This window comes from Xenopus tropicalis, chromosome 8 (assembly GCF_000004195.4).
Source record: "Xenopus tropicalis strain Nigerian chromosome 8, UCB_Xtro_10.0, whole genome shotgun sequence".
Classification (NCBI taxonomy): domain Eukaryota; kingdom Metazoa; phylum Chordata; class Amphibia; order Anura; family Pipidae; genus Xenopus; species Xenopus tropicalis.
In genome coordinates, this window is record NC_030684.2 from 106,996,068 (window position 1) to 107,018,496 (window position 22,429).

Here is a 22,429-nt window from a genome sequence, read left to right on the forward strand (position 1 = left end):
AAATGCAGATATCAGCTCATGTGGTATTAGCCTTAGATAGGACATTTCACTCAGTTTTGGGAAAGAGGTATGTCATTCATGGGGCTGTCATTTTAGGGACTTCAAAATAAAAATGCTTTCCTATATTTTAATATAATGCATTTTAAAGACATTAAAAAGGGGCCAAAATGTTTCCTTTCACAGGAGGTGCAGATTAGTAGGGAAGCATTCTGGTTGGCGGAAACAACTTTAAAAAAATAAAAAATCCCCCCTATGTTGCAGGCCACAAGAAGTGAGCTCCTAGTATGGGCAAGCATTCTGGGACACAAGCATACAAATTAAGCTAAGTGTCCCAGATTTCTGATAATGCATGCAATGTCATATGAAAGTGCATAAAGAGCAAGCCGGCAGTGCCTGCTGTTATTAAGCGCATGTGTGTGAGGAAACATGGCTACCTGCACCGTGACCTCCCTCTCTGGCACAGGCTGGGGGCCTTTTTCCACCCCCAAAAAAACAATACTTTTTTCCCCAACAAGAATGTGGGCTCTATCAGCCTGCATCTCCCATGGGGAAAAGAATTTGACCCCAATAGGTGCCCGTTAAGATTTAAATTCTTATCCTTTTCCAAGCAGCCAAGCTCCTCTTCTCTGGCATACTACATGTGCTGCATTGAACTTCCTTAGAAGCAGAGGGTACTGTTAATAAAAAACATTTCAACCTTAACATTTTTTAAAACTGTTACTGTTCGTTATATGCGGATTATTTTTAGAAACATTCTTGAAAACCGCTTAGATTTGTAAACAGATTTATCATGGTATCCCTTGAAGAGAAAGGGAAAAGGAATTCTTGGAAAGACGGTTTTCTTTTAAAACAAAAAATTCAAAGAGGCAAGCATCCCTTCGCTAAGACATTAGGAAAAAAAATGTAGTGCACTATACGTAACAGGCCTATGCATACCGCATTGCAAGGGAACCATGCATACAATAAAGCACAGGAAGAGAAAACATGAAATACGTATGAGTGGTTTTGGGTGGAAAATGCTAGAAATGGGGTCATTTAAAAGCAGGAAAGTTAGAAGCCTGCAGCATGCAGAACAATGGAGTTTGCAATACCGTACCTCAGAGGTGATCCGATGAGTGACGCAGGAGGGGTGGGATTACTCCCTGCATTGTGTCTGCGCCGAACCGCTTGGCGCCTAAATGTGCTGCGTTCGCGGCGAAATGTTACTGTCTCCTCACTGGCGTGTGCTGCAGCAGCAAGACAGATACTTTAGAACAGGTGGATACTGGCTATGCAGCAAGAATTTTTTGCCAATAATTTTCCATCAAGTTGGCTCATAGGGAACCAGAGAATTATGCAAAATCCTAGTGAAATTAGAATCTTAAAATTACTGTACAGAGAAGTAAACCATCTGTTTCATAATCCAGGCTCTGAATTTCATTTTCATGTATGCATGACATTTGCAACATATACCTGAATTGCATTTAAATGCAATCTTATCATAAGCAGATTGTGTAAATTTTATATATTAATAAGAAAAAAAAATATCAGGTCTGTTGGTATTTTATGCTGGTGTATTACAGAAGGCTGCCGCCATGACAGTTGTCTTATAACATGGACAGATTTGCTGTTGCAGGTATGCACAGTGTAAATACCAGATGTGAGTAAAAGCCAGTTGCAGACGATTCCAAGTCAGCCAATGGAGAGTACAGATTTCAGTTATTGCTATATTAAGACACCTTTGTCTTTTTTGTTCCTGGGTTAAAGTTTTAAAGAAGTCTATGCAAGTCCATTCACACTTGAAAGTGTGTCTAACAGGTTAGAATGCCATCTTAGTTTCTTTAGTCAAATGGCCCAAGTACATCCAAATGTTTATCTTCTTACTAGCAAGCATTCCATTTGCATTCAGAAAAATAAAAAAATGTTCTGCATAAATTCTTCTTTAGCCGAGTGATTAACAGCAAATTCAAACCTAAGAGCCATTTGCAAATGAACAGACTGGACATCTGCTCGGCACTATTTGTGGATTTTACATGTCAGTAGAATTATTTGTACTGACAAAGCATTTAGCCTAGAGTGGAAAAGACTGATGCATCTCCATAACTTGCCTTATCGCTGCAGAGCAAACAAAGACAGCTTTACTGCATCAGCACAAACAGATATTAGACTTGACTGCCTTTTACATGGATATTTATTTAAAATGGAACAAAATACAGACCACCACCACAAGAGAAACGGTTTGAGCTGTGACAAATAGCTGCTACATTTAAGCACAGTTTCATTTTCATCTTTTAGGAAGACAATGACCCAGATGCTGCACAGAAGGAAGTTGACAGATTCAGAATATTACCAGTAAGGGTGAAGACACACACAGCTACTAGTAGCAGCTATTTGTCACAGCTACAAAAATAGACAAAGCTGATCATTTACTGATAATTGTCTCTACGTGTGTTTTAGAAGAGGCGATTCTCAGTATTGTCGATAACAGGGTATTTTCTGGCATTTAGTAGTCATGACAAGTAGCTGTGTGTCTTCACCCTAAGGTCTCAGAGAGACTTTGTTTCCAAGATACTACCTTCTAACCTAAGTAGGGGTGCTTAGTCTGCAAAGTGTACCTTGCTCCACAGAAGACACAGCAACATCAAATAGGGTCCTGTCAGGAGAATGTTATGAATATAGCAATGGCTGCCCTGTCCTTAAGGCAATGATTAGAAACACTGAAGATCATTACATCTGCTAGACCAAGACCACAAAGACAAATAAGAGGCCTGATGCAGGCCTATCTGGATTCTGGCATAGAAACTGCCTAATGCTGGCCATACATGCACAGATATAATAGTCTGAAACTACGTTTTGCATGACTTTTGGACCATGTGTTCTGATAATTTTCATACCATGGATATCGGTCATTTAGTCTGACAACAAATTTTGGTCAGATAATCTACGCATGTATTGTGTATCGGACAATATCCTTGGGGGACCTACAATGCATTTTTCAGGAAGTCATTTTCATACGATTGGTGTCTGCTGTATCCTACAATTTCAGTCTGAATGTTAGTTTTAGAGTTTTGAATTTAAACGCACAATCCATATCAGAATGTTCGTTGGAAGAAGACTAATATCTGAACATGTATGGCCACCTTTATTATTTTATCCCACCATTAAAGGTTTTTTTTTTTTTTTTGTTTTTTTTTTTAAAAACAAAAACAAAAAAACATCACCACGAGGAAAAACATCAGATCTGAACTGCTGCACTATACGACTGATGGCCCACAGGGATATTAGCTGCCCACAGTTAAACCTCTGCTATCACAGGTGACTATTCTCCTGCAGGAAACTTTGCTCAACTTCAGAAAACAAAGCAACGCATATGCCTTTCCACCAACGATTCACTTTATTGCCAGTGGAAAGGCATTTTACGGAGATTAGTCGCCCATGGTAGCAGAGAATAACTGTGGACCGCTAATTTTCCCATGGGTCATTGGCCTAAATTAAAATCACGATGTTTTCATAAAATTCTTTGAAAGAGAACATTTTGTATTGCTTTGGGTTATAACCTATATTCTAAAAAATACAAAATGATAAAAAAATTTGTTCTGGACATGTTCATGTCAAAATTAAAGTTCCTGTAAAGCAAAAGTGAATTAGTCATGCATTCAAAAAACCAAGTGTTTACTTGGTGATCATATTAGGCAGAATGCTTATCGATAAATCAGAAATTACATACAAAGAATTTATTTAACAATTACTTTAAAATAAAATTTGCATTTATGTTGGTGCCATATAAACAAAATTAAAATTGCCTTACGAACATTATAAATTCTTTTATATGGTAATAGAACTCCTCTGTGACTTCTACTTTACAACAGATGGTATGTAAGTCTCTATATAAATCTTTGCTTAGTAATGTCTTCAGTAATATCAGTGCTTAGTAATGACACTTGTTCCCTAAATAGAAAAATCTTTATTAGCAATTGCATTCATAGCATCTGCCTATACTGAAAGATAATGACTTTTCCCTGTGATTCAAGCATGAAAATGCCCACTGTGTTCACAGTAGCCAAGACACGGCATCAGAGGATTCAGACTGCAACTACTGAAAACCAAAAGCCCACTTGTAATAGTCCTTAAAACTTTTATACAGGCAGAGAGGGTTAGCTGACCCATGTGCACCTCAATATATAAATACGGAAAGATTATCGATTATATTTAGTGGTTTTTTTTTTTTTAAAGAAAAAAAATGAAAATTAAACACTTTTGCAAGGTACAACGTAAAAATTCCACTGGAACAGGCACTGGTGTGAATTATGTTTTATCTTAACATAATGCTGTGGAAAATATTTAAAATACTTTAGCGCTAAAATGAAAAATCAAGCATTACTATGAGTCTGCATTTGCCATCATTGAACTAAAAGTGTGCCATTAATCACAAAAAAGCCTCCTGCTGTCGTACCACAAGTGAGCCTCTTTGTGACATAACTACCTTGCTAATGATAACCACACAGCTCAGTTTGCCCCTCCATTTATATAATGCTGCAGATTTTCAACAAAGAGACAGGTTCTTTAATAAGCAAAAAGCAGATAAAAATGTTGATGGCAACATCTCAAAGCATATACATGACTTTCAAAATGGATAGAAAAACAAAATTTGCAATGTAGCCCATAAGCAAGCCAAATGCATTTAAAACAAACCTGGAGAAAACCCCTTTAATTAGGATGCACAATCTTTTTCATAAACAAACAACATTTTTAAATTCCTGCCGATTCATGTACTTTTTCTTTTTATTTATTAAAAAAATGCAAGCTATTATTTTTCTCTTTTGAATTAGAGATAACATTTATTTTGGAATGCTGACTTGTATTAGGACTTCTGTGTTCAAACAGTGTACAATGTTTCTTTATAGAAATTAGAAAAGCAGGGAAAATTCTTCATATATGTTGTCACCTACCTCCAACAGATGCGTCTCGCTCTCCAACATCTTGGAAAGTAACCTGGCTGGGCAAACTATTTCTTGACCGTGTTACAGATTCTAACTGTGAAGCTCGCCCCAACAGAGACATCTGATCTAGCACTTCGCCTTCTTTGGCTTCTAGATCTGATTTTGAAGTGGTTAAGGTTTTTATATTTTCAGGAGCGGCCAGTCTGTTGGCATCACTCAAACTAACTACAGTGCCACTGTCCAGACTTAATACTCTAGCTCGGCTTTTTGTACCACTTGCACTAGAAGTCCTGCGGTTGGACCGCTTTTTACTAGTTCCTTCACAATTTAGGTGTGTGTGATGTGAATCTGTGCCTCTTTCTTTTATTCGATATTTTGTCCTTAGGGCACTGTATCTTGCTTCAGGAGACTGGCATGAATGGGAAGTAGTGCTGGAAGAGCTATCGCTGCTGAAACGGTGGGCCGACTGAACGCTTGAGGTCCTGCTCAAGTCGCTTTGGTCGCTAGAATCTTCATCATGACAAAAGCCAGTACTGTGAGGTTTGGTATCAGCTATACCTTGAAAGGAAACATATTCTTTGTGTCTACTTGCATCAAAACTGCTGGCTCTTTTTTTACCTGTCCGTCTCCTGCATGATTTATGAGCAGAGGATGTTCGATGTATTAAACTAGATGATTTGGGTCGTACGTCATTGTCTCTCTGCTTAATACCCGTTTCTTCCAAAGATCTCAAGTCAACTAAAATGACTGGTTTCTCCCCAGGTTCATCAATGTTCACTGACAGTTTACCTGGAAGCCAGTCTGTTTGTACAGTTAACTCATTTGCGTGTGGATTCTTATTAGCTTCCTCTGATGCTGATGAGCTAAGACCCCTTGGACTTTGTACATCATCAGATGTGTTGGCATCCTTGGCTTCCTGAGCAGTGTTTCTTTCTAAAGCAGTTCTTATACTACTAGTCCTTTTATCAGTAGCAGAGCTATGTTCTTCCTCCAGGTCACTACAATGGACTCTCTTTGCAGCAGTAACATCCTCATGCTCAGATAAAATACTTTCAACATGAGTTGAACTGGTCTGTTCACTTTTGTAGCTGCTAACAGTGCTATTTGTGTCCCGATCTGTTCCACTACAATAACTTTCTGTGGATCCACTGCTTCTCGTGCTGAGGCTTCTTAAACTATCCATGCTTTTGTCAGTCTTCATGTGTTTAACACTACCACTTCTTGAAAGCTGCTGGGCTCCTTTGCTTTTTAGACAGTCTAATTGAAAAATCCCTGAAGCACAAGCATTATCTACTAGTGAATCTTTGGACCCAGAATGTGGTTTGGAAGCTTCAAGTTCACTAACAGGATCCAGCCCGCGCCTTGGTTGATAGAGTGAAAAGTCAGTGAGAGAAGTGTCTGGGAAAGCAACAGCAGAACTTGAAGTCCTTGGGACACCTCTTGGTCGATGATCTTTCCTGTACGAATGTGAATGCAATGGAACAAGTGAGGCCAATTCTGTGTCACAAGCATTAGACAGAGACAGATCCACATGGTGATGATGACTGTGTGTTGGGATTGATCCTTTGTCACTGAAGTCTCTAGTTAAGTCTTTTCCACCCGAGGATATAGATGGCTGCATGGAGACAAAGGAGTCATTGGAGACGAGACGGAAAAGCTTCTGATCCACAGTCAAATCTGTTTAAAAAATTGACAATATGTTAGCTCTCATAACTTTAAGTAGTAGATATTCCTGTCACAAAGTGCTATTGTAAGAAAGGAATTTACTTAATGTGCATTATGTATGTAACTAAATTTCCCTGTATAATTTGTTAATGTTAACAGAAGCAAAGCATGGGTTACTTTAAAAATGTAACTTTCAAGGTTAGCATAAAAAAAAAACCCTGTTTTTTGTCAATACATGCACTAGCATAGACAATTTACTTATAAAACAGGGGACCAGGGAATGTGCATTGATCAATCCCCCTCTCTTTTTGTATGCTTGTAGTTAATTTGGCCAGATCAGTCGCACTTCCATTGTATTTGTATACTCTATTTAGCCTTGGAGTGCTCCCGCAACCACTTTCTGTGTATCTATGTATTTTAGCAGTTATTCTGCAGGCAGAATGGCCAAACTTCCATGTGGGTTAGCACCCCCACACCCGTGGTCTTATGCCTTTAAAAAAATGGGTGTTGGTTAATGGCCAGTCTTCTTTACAAGCCGCAAGCGGGGGAGGCTTAAGCCTGTAGAACCAAGCTGTGGTCCTGGCAATCGCTCTCTATAAAAGCAGAAGGCATGGGAGTGACTAAGCCCTCTGACTCAAACCAGCCCCCAGGTCAAGAATGGCAACAGTGCACGGGAGTGGCAGCCTTTGAAAAATATGACCAGAGGTAAATAGATAGGACCACCATACGGGGTTTACCTTGACATGGTGGCTTACCAATCTTATGATCATAATTTTGTAACTAAAAACCCCTGTTTTTTGTCAATAAATGCACTAGCATAGACAATTTACTTATGAAACAGGGGACCAGGGAATGTGCATTGATCAATCCCCCTCTCTTTTTGTTAGCATAAAAATATCCTACAGATTTAAAAGGACAGTCATTGTAAAAACGTACTGCATGAAACGCAAACTAACAATTTTGTTTAAGTGGTTTATAAAATATTTTGCAGCCCCCTTGCCTTTTAAGTAGGAAGTACAGGTCCAGCATCTTAGTTTTGGGAGACAAGTTTCCTGCTTGAGGAGCCAATCTGCCAATCTGCCCAATATCAACTTTGAATTTAGCCAGATTGGTTCAGCAACCAGTCCTGGGCACTTAAAAAGCTCTCTGGTCTCTAAAAGCTCTCTGCTTATAAAAAAAAATTGTAATGCAGCCTCCTAGCAGCACATGAAAAACTCAACTGTAAGGAAGGAGGCTCTCAGTTAAGGGCTGTGGCACACGGGGAGCTTAGTCGCCCTCTCAAGGCAACTTCCGTGATTTGGGGGAAATCACATCGCAGCGTATGCCATCTCACCGGCGATTTACATTCTTGCCGGTGGGATGGCATTTTGGGAAGATTTGTCGTGGGTGACTAAGCTCCCCGTGTGCCACAGCCCTAAACCTTAATATCACAAGAAAGAGTACTTGATCATGCATGAAAAAAATAATGGGTTTATAAACTTCATACAAATGAAAAACATTTCATGATGTCTTCCCTTTAATTCCAACACAATGGCTTCTTTTATTTATATAACTATGTTGTAAATTGCTCTTTCAAAAAGCAACTTTCACGTTATAGTCTTACAAAATACATTCAGTTATAATATGCAAAAGCATTTAGTGCAATATAAATGAGGCATTTTATACTATGAGAAACCAGTTTTCACAATTCCTGCTAGCTGTGGGCTCCAGAGAAGAGGATTGGATAATGAATACACTGCATAACAAATACACTGGCTGACCTTAAAAGGTATCCAACTGAAATGCAAATGTAGATGGCCACATTCTACGGTTCTCTTATCCAGGCCAAAGGCTTAAAGAATCAGATTTGACAGCAGGTGAGGAGGAGCGGGACTATTCTCATATCTGCCAACACACCATACACCCTCAAACACATCAAACTGGCAGACAAAATTTCTAATTTGGACAACTGATCTGTCGATAGTTATTTTAAGATCAGACACTATACATTTTGTAGAAATGCCTTGTATAATTACACACAAACTTTCAAAACGTAAATAATTTTTTTATAGGAAATTATAGTATGTTACTTTTTGGGTACAAAGGAAGTTCTCAAATATAATGCAATCAAAGTTCCTTACAGTGTTTTTAGTTTTGTCTCGGTCTATTCCTGCATCCAGCCACTGCTGCTAATTAATCACAAGCCATCCCCCTACCACTCTCCGTCCTCTGTGCCTGCTGTATCCCTAATTCTGCCTATGTGTGAGATAGAAATGGTTATGGGTTGACCTTTTCTGCAAGTAACTGCCAGTTAAAATGCCTAATGCATCCGCCCATGCTACATGACCCTAGCCACCTTTTAGCCTGTGGTTAAATAACATTGCATATTGTGCTCAAAAAAAAAAAAAAGGGGGGGGGGGCTGGACCGTTCACTTTGCTTATTTAGCCAAATATTTTTCTTAGGAAATATTCAGAGATGCAGGAAAAAAACTAGTTCATAATATGCTGCCAGTATATAATGCAGTCTACCTTGGTCTTCACTTGCTTCTTTGCACAAACTGTAACTCTGGCCAAGACTCAGACTGATATCATCTGATGTCTTTGCAGCATCTGTATCCCCTGTAGACACAACCATCAGACATATGAGTACATTCATTTACTGTAACTCTTCAGATGTGTTGCTATGTACATTATTGCCCATAATGGAGATAGAAAAACTTGGACAATTGTGAGACTCTTCACATTAGCTTAAGGTTTTTTTTTTTTTTCGCATATTTTTGCATATTGTGAGAAATATATATAGAAAAACCAAAATACAAATACTGTGTCATAGTCAAATACCAACGTAATAATCACGTATTCATTCATAATAACTATCAACTATGTATTTAGTCTTACTAACCTACTTTTCCAAATCAGTCAAAAAGAAACACTAATGTCTTTTTTAAATGAAAGAAAATAGTATAATATTGTCGGATACAAATATAAAATGACAGACTAACTTATATTCTAGTTCTAGTGTTCTGCGGCTATGACCTCTAATGTTTAAGTAGTAAAAAGTTAGTTATATCAAGTGACTGTTGGATTTAAATGTTTACATTTCTGTTTCCAAATCTTTACAATTTTTGGGCTGCTTATTTTGAAAGGGGATTCATAAAGATTAAATATTTGCAGTTACTTTTCTAACATTATTTGCATAAAGGCCTATCAGAGTCAGAACTGTAGTGATCTGGTGTTGTCACAGATACTATTAAAAGTACTACTACAATGTGACTCAAGCTGCTCTGTGCAGTAGTCATAACAAACAGGAGTGGAAATCAGTTGCGGTTTTGCAGAGCTGTGCTTTTCAGGTTTATATTGCTACCAGGTTTGAAATGGAGCTGGTGCTACGGAGCTTTTCAGACTTATGACACAGATTTTTGACATAAGAGTTTTGAGGGCTGCTATTCTCAGACAAAATAAATGGCCAAAACTGCCATGGAGGCCTTCTTTCACTCCAGCAGTTTTAGATGTACTCTGTTATGGTAAGTGGTGGTGTGTTTTCATTATAGCTGTTTTCTACCCGACCCCAGCAGCAGACAAAACACCCTGTGCACCATAGGTCAAAGAATACCCGCTGTTTAAACAGTCACATTAAAAAGGATATTGTCATGTTTTAATATCTTTAATACCTTTGCTTCCAGATGCACCTCCATAACGAGACACACCAACCTGTTTAGAAACAAAACAGAGAGAATGGGTTTAAAGAAGTGTCAGTGGGAGGTTTATATTGTGATGGCCAAATAAGCCTCCTTGATACATTTCAGACTATTTACACTCAATGACTCAAATTAGTTTATTAAAGAAAAAAATCAGGAGACATTTTTATATAAAAGCCTTAAAAATATTTGTTGAACAGTGTCAATTATTTTGATGTCATACAAAGAGCTCAAGACAAATTCAACCCTCTTCAAAACGGTTTTCTTAAGATATTTGCCAGTTATCTGCCCCATTAGTTTAACAACAAGTGTGGAAAATAGTAACATTTCGTTGAAATTAGGACCAACTTTCCAATTTCTCCTTTGAATATGTTATAGCCTAAATAACTAATAATAATAACAACCACAACAACAATAAATTAAAAAAATAATTAATTTTCAGTATAAAATTCCTTTTGACGTCCTCCACTTTAGTAACCAATTCTAAGCAGAAAGACTTAATTTACATCCCCTTAAGAATTCTTTACAGTACAACATGGTAACCAGGCATGAATAAACATTCTAGGTGGGTTTTAACAATATCTTTAAAGAAGAATGTCTACAATGCCCCTAAAAACTTAATATGTGGCCAACTTAACATTACCTGCCACCAATTTTATTAACTTTTGTAAAATGTGACTGTCTTCTAATCTAGTTTTCCCATGGGTGCTAAATGTGGGCTTATCCATCTGTCTATCAATAGATGGTTGGGCTCACTCAGATGGACACTTCAGGTGAATTTTGAGAAAAAGGTAATTTGCTGTCTTGTTTAGTTCTGGAACTAAAGCAAGCTGACAATAACAGGCGAATCAACTTTGCAATGCCCCAAAACACAATCAATGGGGCAACTACCCTGTCTTGCTATTATTAACCAAGCCAGGGAGATCTGTGGCAATCATTTCATCACTTAAGGGAAGAGTTGCCTTAGTGACATTACAATATAACATGAAATCAAAACTGATTCATTTTTTTTTTGTTTGGTTAGTGGAGGATTAAACACATTTAATACCATTTTGCAATTTGTACTTTGTTCCAAACACACACCTGATTGCTTGGGTCCAACCCAGAGTAGGAATTACGTGAACTGCATCCAACTGGAGGAGTTGCTTCTCGAACAAATTCAGACATTTCAATCCCTCCACCTGGATCACTGCCATGGCAAAAAGCAAATGGAAAAGATGGCTATTGCGAAAGAACCCAATGAAACAGGCGTGATTCATGAGCAATATGAGATGACCTTTCAGCAAGACAACAAATGACTAAACCAAAGAAACTGTATCCCAATACAATTTGTTCTGATAACCAGGAGTTATTTTTACTGCAGACAAAAGGAACAACATGAACAGAAAATGTTAATAAAAAGGGAGGTTTTTATTGAAACAGTCCTTGTCCTTCTGCTGGTGGAAGTCACTAATATTTCTCTAAATCTATTGGCTAGCAAGGGATGATAAAGAATGATGCTGCCCTTAAATTACATTTTAAATTAAATTACCTATTTTATGGTGTACTTTTTATTTCTACATTACACTGTTTACATAGCAAATAATTAACTCTACTATTTAAAAAATGGGTCCCTAAGGGCCGTGGTCGCGGGCGACTAATCTCCCAGATATATAGTGGAAATCAGGCCCCCTGCAGGATACTGCCCTGATTTTTATGGTATAATTTTTACTTCTAAATTACACTGTTTACAGAGCATATAATTCACTCAACCATTTAAAATGTTGTTCTTAAACAAACAATTGTATTTTTTTTTTTAGTTGTAATACTGGTGTGTAGGCGCCATCTCAGTGCATTGTGGCTGATTCTTTAACAAGTGGCAAGTGCAGCCTGGTTTTCCTGGTTAATAACTAGTAACTATCAAGATGAAGTTTAGAGTAAACTTGAAGGAAGAAAAAAAAAAAAAAGCCTGAAATATAATCTAGAAAATGTATAGACATAGTTTGACAGGCTGTCAGTCCCTGGCAGTAAATACTAGCCTGGTCCTGCATGCATCAGACATGCAAAAGGAAAACTTTCCTCGCAAACAATGCATGAAAAGGTGTGTTTTATGGGATTAAAAAAAAAATTACAATTTGTTTTTTACTCCAGATGAAGGTTTCTGTGTGAGACCGAAACGTCAAGTAATAAACCTTTCTTTTTTTGCATTTACATTTTGCTCACAATTCTCACATTTTTTTTGTACTAGCACCCAGGTTTCGTTGCTGCAAATGGTGTGCACCCTATGGACACACACACACATATATTATATATATATTTCAGTCCTGATGGTGTCTGCACTCCAAGACTTTAGTATTCTGTGGGGTGCACAGCCAAAATCTGAGTATTTAGCATGAAATAACCCATGGCCGGCACACCCTTAAAATTCAAAAAAATTTTTTATTGAAAACTCATTGTTTAAAAACCAACGTTTTGGTCCTCATTAGGACCTTTATCAAGGACGTTTTGGCTGCAACACCAGCCTTTGAGTTTTCAATAAATTTTTTTTTTGAATTTTAAGGGTGTGCCGGCCATGGATTATTTCAAAATATTTATATATATATATATATATATATATATATATATATATATATATATATATATATATATATATATATATATATATATATACAAATACAGATGCCTGGGTGCAGTTCCACTAGTTTGTTCACAAATACTCGGAGGAAGGTACCGCTCACGCAGGTCTTAGGTTCAATTTTGTAAATTTATTGAAAAGGCAAGGGAACTGACGTTTCGGCTGCAACACCAGCCTTTGTCAAAGTTACAAATACAAGTGAGAAAAAACCTTATAAACAGTGTTTGGCGGGAACACCAACGGACAATAACGTGAACGTGAGAAACACCCCCCAAAAAAATGCAAATGTGATGACATCAGACAATGCATGTACACAATCCACACCAAGGTTTACGAAATACAACAAATAATATAATAAAAAATCAAAATAAACGAAACAGGATGTGTTAATGTGAATTGCCCAAATGAAAGAAAACAATGTAACTTAATATAAGTAAGGAAAAAGATACGGAAAAAATTAAAAAAAAAAAAAAAAAAAAAGCGAGAAAGACCTGCGTACCTGCATGGTAGGAAAAGGGTAGGTAGTTTGGTAACACTATTCAAAACCGGGTCATGGTCCCTTGTTAGGCGTTATTGTTAAAATAAAATTAAGTAAATCTCCCGAACTTTGGAGCTCTCCAAAGTTCGGGAGATTTACTTGATTGCCTTTTCAATAAATTTACAAAATTAAACCTAAGACCTGCGTGAGCGGTACCTTCCTCCGAGTATATATATATATATATAACACCTTTGACACAAAAATATATGGTTTACCATCTTTTAGTCATTTTCAACTCTTACCCAGGTCCATTGCTGTCCTCTCTTCTTGCAGAGCTGTCACTGTGTTCTGCCTTTGCCACCCTCTCAGTCAACTCACTAGCACTCCTCTCCACAATTTCTCCTTCATCCAATGCCCTGTGCAGACGGTAGTTAACAAGCTTCAAAACAATAAAAACAGCTGCAACGACTGGGCAGTACACAGCAACAATCACCAAAGATGTGGGTAGTGCCTAAGAAAGGGAAAAAAAAAAAAAACAGTCAGATAAATCAATACATGGAAACTGATGCGAAAGTATTCAAACTAGGGATGCACCAAATCCAGGATTCGGCTCGGGATTCGGCCAAGATTCTGCCTTTGTCTGCAGGATACAATACTGCCGAATCAATTCTCCTGGTCAAACAGAATCCTTAAAATCATGTGACTTTTTGTCAGATAAAAAATTCTTCCTGTGCAAGCAGTTCTTTTTGATCGTTAACCTAATTTGCATATGCAAATTAGCATTCAGATTTGGTTCAGTATGCAGCCAAACCTTTCACAAAGGATTTGGGGTTTGGATGAATCCTAAACTAGTGGATTTGGTGCATCCCTAATTCAAACAATTTAAATCACATAGTTACACAAGGTTGAAAAAGGTCCATCAAGTTCAACCCTTCTAAGTAAACCCAGCACACAACCTATACTTACCAATCTATACACTCACATACATAAGCTGTATATACAACCACTAATACTAACTGTAGATATTAGTATCACAATAACCTTGGATATTATGCTTAATAGCAGATTTCCAAAGCCCAGTTACAATGTCTAAGAAAAATCATGGCATAATAAGAGTGCTGCAAATCCATTATTATGGGCATGTGTAATGTAGGAAGGTGATTTGTAGCTCAGTGCTGGTGGAGGTAGCCCAGTGCTGGTGGAGGTTGTTTTTTTTTAAAAACAAAAAATGATTGTTTCCCCAACCGGTTAGCCAGCATCTCTGGTGGGGGTAAAATTTATAGGGGTGATAGGTGCCCTTTGATGCAAGCAATACCACCACTAATTTTTTTGTGAAGTTCGAACAAAGAATATAGAAAGTGGCAACTATAACACACTATACTTTGTTACCTATGGCAACCCCTACTTAACTTTGCGTGGAATGCAACAGCAAGCTCTAAATCCTACTTACATTTTCTAAACAATACACCCTTCATTTCTCTGTCCCCATATTTTTTTTTTTATTATGCATACTTCTAAAATGTATTATTTTATTAAGGATTTAGACAATGAAACATGCATAGGGCTGCAACACAATTTTAGTAACACAGGCAAACCCATGACTTTCTAAAATCATTATTAGGGAAAACCCATTGTTGATACATAGTGTTAGTAAAAGAGAGAATGGTTTGACTTGTATGTTCAACCAGAAAGTGTGTCTATGCAAGAGGATCTTAAAGGAACAGTAACACCGAAATATGAAAGTGTATAAAAGTAATTACAGTATAATGTACTGTTGCCCTGCACTGGTACAACTGGTGTGTTTGCCTCAGAAAGACTACAATAGTTCATATAAATAAGCTGCTACGTAGCTATGGGGGCAGCCATTTAAATGAGAAAAGGCACAGGTAACTTAGCAGATAACAGATAAAACCCCATTATATTCTACAGAGCTTATCTGTTATCTGCTATGTAACCTGTGCCTTTTCTCCCTTTTTCCAGCTTTAATGGCTGCCCCCGTGGCTACACAGCAGCTTATTTATATAAACTATAGTAGAGTTTCTGTAGCCAACTCACTAATTTTACCAGTGCAAGGCAACAATATATTATATTCTAATTACTTTAAAATACTTTCATTTTTTGGTGTTACTGTTCCTTTAAAAGTGGGCTAATATGTGGGATACATTAAGTTACAGATATAAACCATTTTTTCTAATTACACAATTTTGAACAAATTAACCAGATGCAAAAGTCTACAATAACAAATTGCCAAAATCTACAAATAAAAGTTTTAACAGAATTGGTAGCCACCAATTATTTAGCATTTACATACTATAGTATAAAAGATGGTACCTGCACCAAGATACTAATGCATTTACCACAGAACTTGTGGAGCAAGAAATCTAAAATATTTACTAAGGAGTGTAGATTTCTGAGAAGCAGTCCATACAGTGTATATAACCCTTTGTAAACAAATCTAGGCCTGCTGTAGTCATTTATCCAGACAGGCAGTCAACAAGCAGAAGCTTTGTCTAGGTAACAGTAGTCAAAGCCACACAGTTTCTTTCTAAGAACAACTGCTACCAAACTGTAAATATTCTAGCTGAGTCATTTCCTTCTGAAGGGGAAAGACAGCAAAATAGCCAGTGACTAATTTAAGCCTAAGAATGACAAACTCAAAACAGTCCCATTTATAAACATTTGATTTTTGTCTCAAAAACGATTTTTAAAGTCTTAAAAGATAAAATAGACAGGGTGTTTTGATCACCTTAGTAGAGAGCCACTACACCTCTAAGGGCTCTGGCACACGACAAATCTCCCTGTTCGCGGGCGACTAATCTCCCCGTGTGCCAGAGCCCTAATCCCCTATCATGGCATTCCATTGCAAACCATAGCAAACACATTGCCCAAGTGGGGACAGGGTGATATTGCTCAGAAACAACAAATCATTGTCAACAATCAAGTCTTACTACCTTTGTCTGATTGTTTGCCAAGTTATTAGGTCAGAAGTGACAAGGCAAATTGTAGCCTTTAAACATTCTTTACTAGCACAGCACATTTGCCAAAAACCTGTTATCAATGCAGAAGTAAAAATGCAATATAAAAATAATCCTGTGCATGTTACAGTTGCCAAAGTTGTGTGTGGCTATAGGAGTGTGCAAAAAAGGCAAAATTCTGTAAAATGTATAAAATGCATGATTGCGTGTGGAAATTCCATTCCCAGAAGTGCCAAGCAGTGCTTCCAGCAAGTAAATAAGCATTCCCACAACATCTCAACATTTGGGCTGGGGCACTGTACACAACCCCCTTTCAGTGCCAAGGTCTTGATTTTGCCAGGCATTGCAAGTGAACATGTGGATTAAACATCTGTGTTGGCACAGCAGCAGTAAGTGTCTTGCACCAGAGAGCCTACAGTGCCAGCAGTAGAGAATGGATTTCCCAAAAGGTACACAATTACGGATATAATAAAAAGCGGCTGTTTTATGCTGTGAACTCTATGTTCCAAATTTGCTGAAATGTTTTTTTATTCTCAAAACATTTTTTATTTAATAAAATGTGATTGCGAGATTTAGAGAGGTCAGTTAAAAATGTGAACTCAAGAAGAATATAGACCTTTTTGTCTTGTGAACATTCCTTACACTCTCGGCTGACTAACTGAAACCTGACCAGTATTTCATTAAAAAAAAAAAAAAAAAAAGTCATTTACCACAAGCATTCCATGTCGGAGGTCCTTCCTGGCGACTACAATTAACAATGGTTTTGTTATGAATCAGGCTTGAAACAGAAAAAACAATAGCTGCAGTACAGCTATAGCCACTTTAAGAACTGCATTACTAACAGACATCTCAGGATCAGAGGAAAAAGTAAAAAGCACTTCATCATGACTAGTTAGCAATAAACAGCGTCATGGAAAGCCAAGGAGAGACTGCAAAACCCCAAGTACCAGCTGTAATGCTGTGCTCCTTTATTATTTATAATACTAACAGAAAGCCACAGATCACTTTCAGGCAAGAAAATTCCAGCAGAATTTCAGATAGCAAAAGCAGGGCCGTGGCAGACGGAGAGATTAGTTGCCACGCGACAATCTCCGATATGTGATCCCACTTGCTCGAATGTAAATCGCCAGTGGGATGGCATATGCGCCGCCAAAATCGCTGAAGTTTCCTCTCAAGGCCAAATTGCCATGCCACGTATGCCATCTCACCGGCGATTTACATTCTAGCCAGTGGGATTGCATATCGGGGAGATTAGTCGCCCACAACAAGGGATATTTGTTACGCGATGACTAATCTTCCTGTCTGCCACGGCCCTTAAGGGCAACATAACATAATAAGGCAGCTCCAAAGTTGATACTACAGCATTTGAAATGCAACATGACATTTTTGCATTCATAAACCCAAATGCTGGCAACCCATCCACATATTCATCTTTATCAGAACAATGTCATTACCTACACAAAGGTACCACTGGGAGCTGGGGCAAAGTTCTTGAAGAAAAGTTATTGTTTCCACCAACAGGAGTGTGGACCTTTTAAAGTGGGCAATATTGGGCTAATTCGATCGTTTGGCCCTGGGGCCAAACAATCAAATTAAAATAGCAGCATAGGCACCATCAGACCGACGGGAAAATCTAACCTGCCCAATCAAGATCTGCACAATTTTAGGCCAGATGTCTGTCAGGTAGGCCTGTCGGGGGTGCCCATACAAGGACAAATAAGCTGCTGAATCAGTCTGAAGAACCCAAATCAGCAGCTGAAATCTGCCCATGTATGGCAACCTTTGGGGGCAGGGGTTGGGGCAATTTTCATATAAGAGGAGAATTTTTGAAACTTTACCAAAATTTGAATATGCAGAATAGGCTTTGGACTCTAGTCAGTGTTTGGAAGAATTCAAAAATGGCAGATTTGTTGGGTAAAAGACCCACAGTGCTAAATGTTATCACTAAATCTGTGTGTTGCCTTGTGGCGACATGTATAAAGCTACACAGTGGAAGAGCTTACGGCATGTGACATTTTTATCACAGTTACTAAAAACAGCACCAAAGTTTACTGGTCTGTGTATGTTACAAAAAAAGAAAGCTTTCTGGCAACAATTTCAGGCTAAGACCTGCTACTCCTATTGTAGTCAGTGGTAAGTGACCTGAGAAGATTCTAATCAATTTGGTCAGAAGCAGGGATTAAATCAAATTGTAAGTAAAACGAGTAGCATTTTCCAAGCATGGGTGCAACTGACCATGTGCAAGGCAAATTATATTATGCATTAAGTTCTGCTCAGCATAACCAGAGGATACATGATTAAGGCTGCTGTTTTGCAGTTGCCATGGCTACATTTCTCTGGGTCTAATGAGAACAGCGTTTTGCCAGTGACTAGCTTGTAGTACATTTGGTGCCTATAAGAGATTTCTAATGATCTGGGACCAGATATGTGAGCAATGTTAAGAGCAATGTGGCACTATGACAAAGGAACAACACCCATGTGCAAAAATCCCAAGATCATTCAAACCAGATCAATGGTTGCTCCAAGACGGATACACTTGTTACCATGGTGAGCAGGCAGGGTTCATTAATAAATGACTCATGAGCCAGAGTCCATATACAAACAGTACCCATCACTGAGGCTAACTCTATACCTGTATTGGTCAAGACTTTCTATTTGTTTCTCACAATAATACATTTCTCAGAGGTAAAATGAAAGTTATCACTCCTGAACATTGTTTATTTAGTGGAAATCCTGCACTGAGGGTTATTTGCCACTACCTTTTACAGTGGCCTCATCCGAGGGCCCTCAGTTCATTTGGGGTCACTATCAGGCAAAGCCCAATCTCTATCAAACCTGCATATATACATGCATATATATGAAATGCAGCAATACTGCTTGGGTGACTCAAAGGCACAAAATGAGTGAGGTCATAGGACACAGCCCAGTGATTGTCTTGTTTTTCTCTTCTCTATTATAGCCACTCTGGGAATATCCATAATATCACTTGTCATTTATTCCCCACAGCAACAATAAGCTAGAATTTCTATTGCAGTGATATTATATACCATAGGATAAAGAGTCTATGCACTATACATTTTTATTTTATTTATAGGCAACAGGGATATGAATACTGCACAAATGCCTTGCAAGACTGGGTCTCACTTTGCACTTATCACTTGCCAAAAGGTATTATAGATTAACAGACTGATCGACCCGACTTCCTAACCAAATTAGACAATATTATGGGTGCTTTAATTATAAATGAGTTCTGCGCAAACAATTTATTCATTCCTCTGAAACAGGAAATGAGGAAACAATAACATATGTAACTATCTATAACTTCATTTCTATAGCATGACTACTATATGTAGTGATGTATATTTTTGAAAAAGAAAAAAGTCCAAACAGGGTGGACAAACTCTGCAGCAAATACTTTGAACTACTGTCCTGTATCTTGCACTCCACAAGGGTCCCTTGGGAGAAGCATGGAATGTCACCTTAGAGCACTGCATTTTCCAGCAAAGAGGAGCTCTGGCCCACTGTCTGAGATTAGCAATTATAATTACTGGGGGAGGCTAACAAATTGGCTTCACCCCAGTAATTAATCCTTTCCTTGCCCTTTAAAATGTGTTCCTGTTTGTAAAACCAACAGGCAGAGATGCACAGTGGAGTTCACAGGCACCATCTTCTACATGTTCAGATCCTTTTGTTGGTTTTGCCAACACAGAGCCTGCTGTAGTATGTGACTATGCAACTAAAGCTAGGTCTGGGAGCAGCCTCAACTGTGTGCGCTCCTGAAGGCTCTCTGTAACTGGAATGAATGAAGAGGATGTGAACAGGCAGAAAATAGCACCTGTGAACTCTGCTGTGCATCTCTACATGTATGCAACAGATTTACAAGCAGGAACACGTTTCTAAAGAATAAACTGTGCAGAGAGGTAGCAGGGAGGGAGGCCAGTTGAGAGTGGGTTGGGTTTCGACAGGGGTTTAGTTATCTCCTTTAAGGTAGTGCTGGGCTGCCCGCCGTATTGTGTACCTTTCCCAGCAGGACCGTTTTTTAGAGTTTTTATAAAAATGTTTTTTTTTTTTTTAATTTTTCTTTCCCAGCCTCTTATGTTTTGCAGTAGCAGCTCAGTAAACTAGGTCACAGACTCACTCAAATGCTGCAATTTGATTCACTGGTTCAGATATTACTAAACACTGAAGCACAACCCACCTTGTCTTCATGGTGGGGTGTGCTTCAGAGTTTAGTAATATCTGAACCAATGTGTCTCTGCCTTAAAGAGCCACAATCACCATGCAGCTTACTCATTCAGGCAGAGACAGGCTGAGCTTACCCTAAAGGTAAAGAGACACAGACAAAGGGGGGAAAAGCACCAAGAAGCATTATAGCAAATAAAAGGGTGAAAATAAAGCAGAGAGAAGAAGGCTGACCATAAGGTAAAGTAAAAAGTCAGAGTAAAACGTAAGACATTTTATAGTCTGCCCCCCTTTTGACTTTGACAAAAGATGCAGCACCATATAATGTGGAGACAATTTTAATTGTAGATCTGTTGAGTACAATAAACAAAAACAATTGATGCTTTTTGCTTATTGTTTTGCATTATACAGCCTCTGTAATATGCACGATAATACAATTAACCAACATACCCATTTTAAATTGTCCCTTCCTCAGTGTAAAGCGGCCATCACAAAACCATTATGACATATCACAGATGACCACCGTATTAAGATTAGTCCATTTACCAAAACAAGGACCTACAAGGACTGGAATGTGCACCACCCCAGAGTTGCAGGGCTCTCTAGTCATAAGACTTTGTCAACTAAAGCCCAATGAATTGACCTGTGCCAAGTATAAGATTAGTCACCTGCAATAAATCTCTGCTACCACGGGCAACTAATCTCCCCAATAAATATTCCACCAGCAATAAAGGGTATCACCAGTGGAAAGGCCTATGCATCGCTCCGGTTCTTCCGAAGTCACATAAAGCTGCCTGCAGAAGGAAACTTTGAGAGACTTTGGAAAACCAAAGCGATGCATAGGCCTTTCCACTGGTGATTCCCTTTATTGCTGGTGGAAAGGCATTTTAGGGAGATTAGTTGCCCACGGCAGCAGAGTTTTATTGTGGGTTACTATTCTCCCTGTATGACATTACCCTGTGGAACAGCTCAAGCACAGACACGAACAGTTGAGTATCAGCAAAAATAACTAATATAGTCATGTGCAGATATTCCACTATTTAAAAAAATAAAATAAAACATATGCGTGTGTATATATGTATGTATACCTGATCTGGGAACTAGCACTTATATTGCAGTGTCACCCACTGTGACCTACAACACTTATATTTGCCTACTTGTGTCTGTTAAGCTGGCCATACACGCACCGATAATATCGTACGAAACCCCGTTTCGTATGATATTCGGTGCGCGTATGGCAAGTCGGCGAGTCAACCGATATCGCAGGAAGCTGCTGATATCGGTCGACTCGCTGATCGGCCAGGTTAAAAGATTTTGATCGGGCGCCATAGAAGGCGCCTGATCAAAATCTGCCTTCAGTGCTGAATATGAATATGAATATATATATATATATATATGAATATATATATATATATATATATATATATATATATATATATATATATATATATATATACATTCCAATTGACAATGCGCACTCCTCATCCTTTATAATTCATTTATTGTTGCATTAAAAACATCAACGTTTCGGTCCAGGTCTAGGACCTTTATCAGGATGTGTATACACACACACACACACACACACACACAAAGAGATGACCCAGGAGGCAAACAAAAGCCTAAATGGAACCACCTGCTTCTGTTCTCTCATCTCCATTATATTTTGCTTTGCTTTGCAACATGTGCTAACTTCAACTCCTTGTTTACATATGTTGTATTCAACAAGCTAACTGTCTTTCTAACCTGTGCATGGGCAAACATGCAGCTGAAAGTAAGGAAATGTAAAGAACACTTTTTTTAAGCTTACAAGCACAGTAGAGTGCACTCAGTGAGCAAAAGAGCTAGGGAAAATACAGGGTGGGAAAGAAATATACATTACATTTGTGATGAAGAACATGGAAAATTCAGGTTCTTGACAG

General features: G+C 38.2%; 1 protein-coding gene across 7 annotated transcripts in view; it reads right to left on the bottom strand.

Moving 5' to 3' along the window:
* pcnx1 (pecanex 1) overlaps positions 1–22,429 on the bottom strand; it is a 68,636-nt gene that overhangs the window by 41,686 nt on the left and 4,521 nt on the right. For 4 of the 7 annotated variants that reach the window (XM_004917253.4, XM_004917252.4, XM_004917251.4 and 1 more), the window contains exons 2-7: positions 13,656–13,864; positions 11,345–11,450; positions 10,235–10,274; positions 9,093–9,182; positions 4,929–6,596; positions 1,097–1,226 (exon numbers count right to left, since the gene is read on the bottom strand). In XM_004917253.4, the coding sequence (XP_004917310.2) occupies positions 1,097–1,226; positions 4,929–6,596; positions 9,093–9,182; positions 10,235–10,274; positions 11,345–11,450; positions 13,656–13,864 (2,243 nt within the window). The remainder of the gene's footprint in view (positions 1–1,096; positions 1,227–4,928; positions 6,597–9,092; positions 9,183–10,234; positions 10,275–11,344; positions 11,451–13,655; positions 13,865–22,429) is intronic. The other 3 variants (XM_012969001.3, XM_012969000.3, XM_004917255.4) reach the window with 2 other exon arrangements.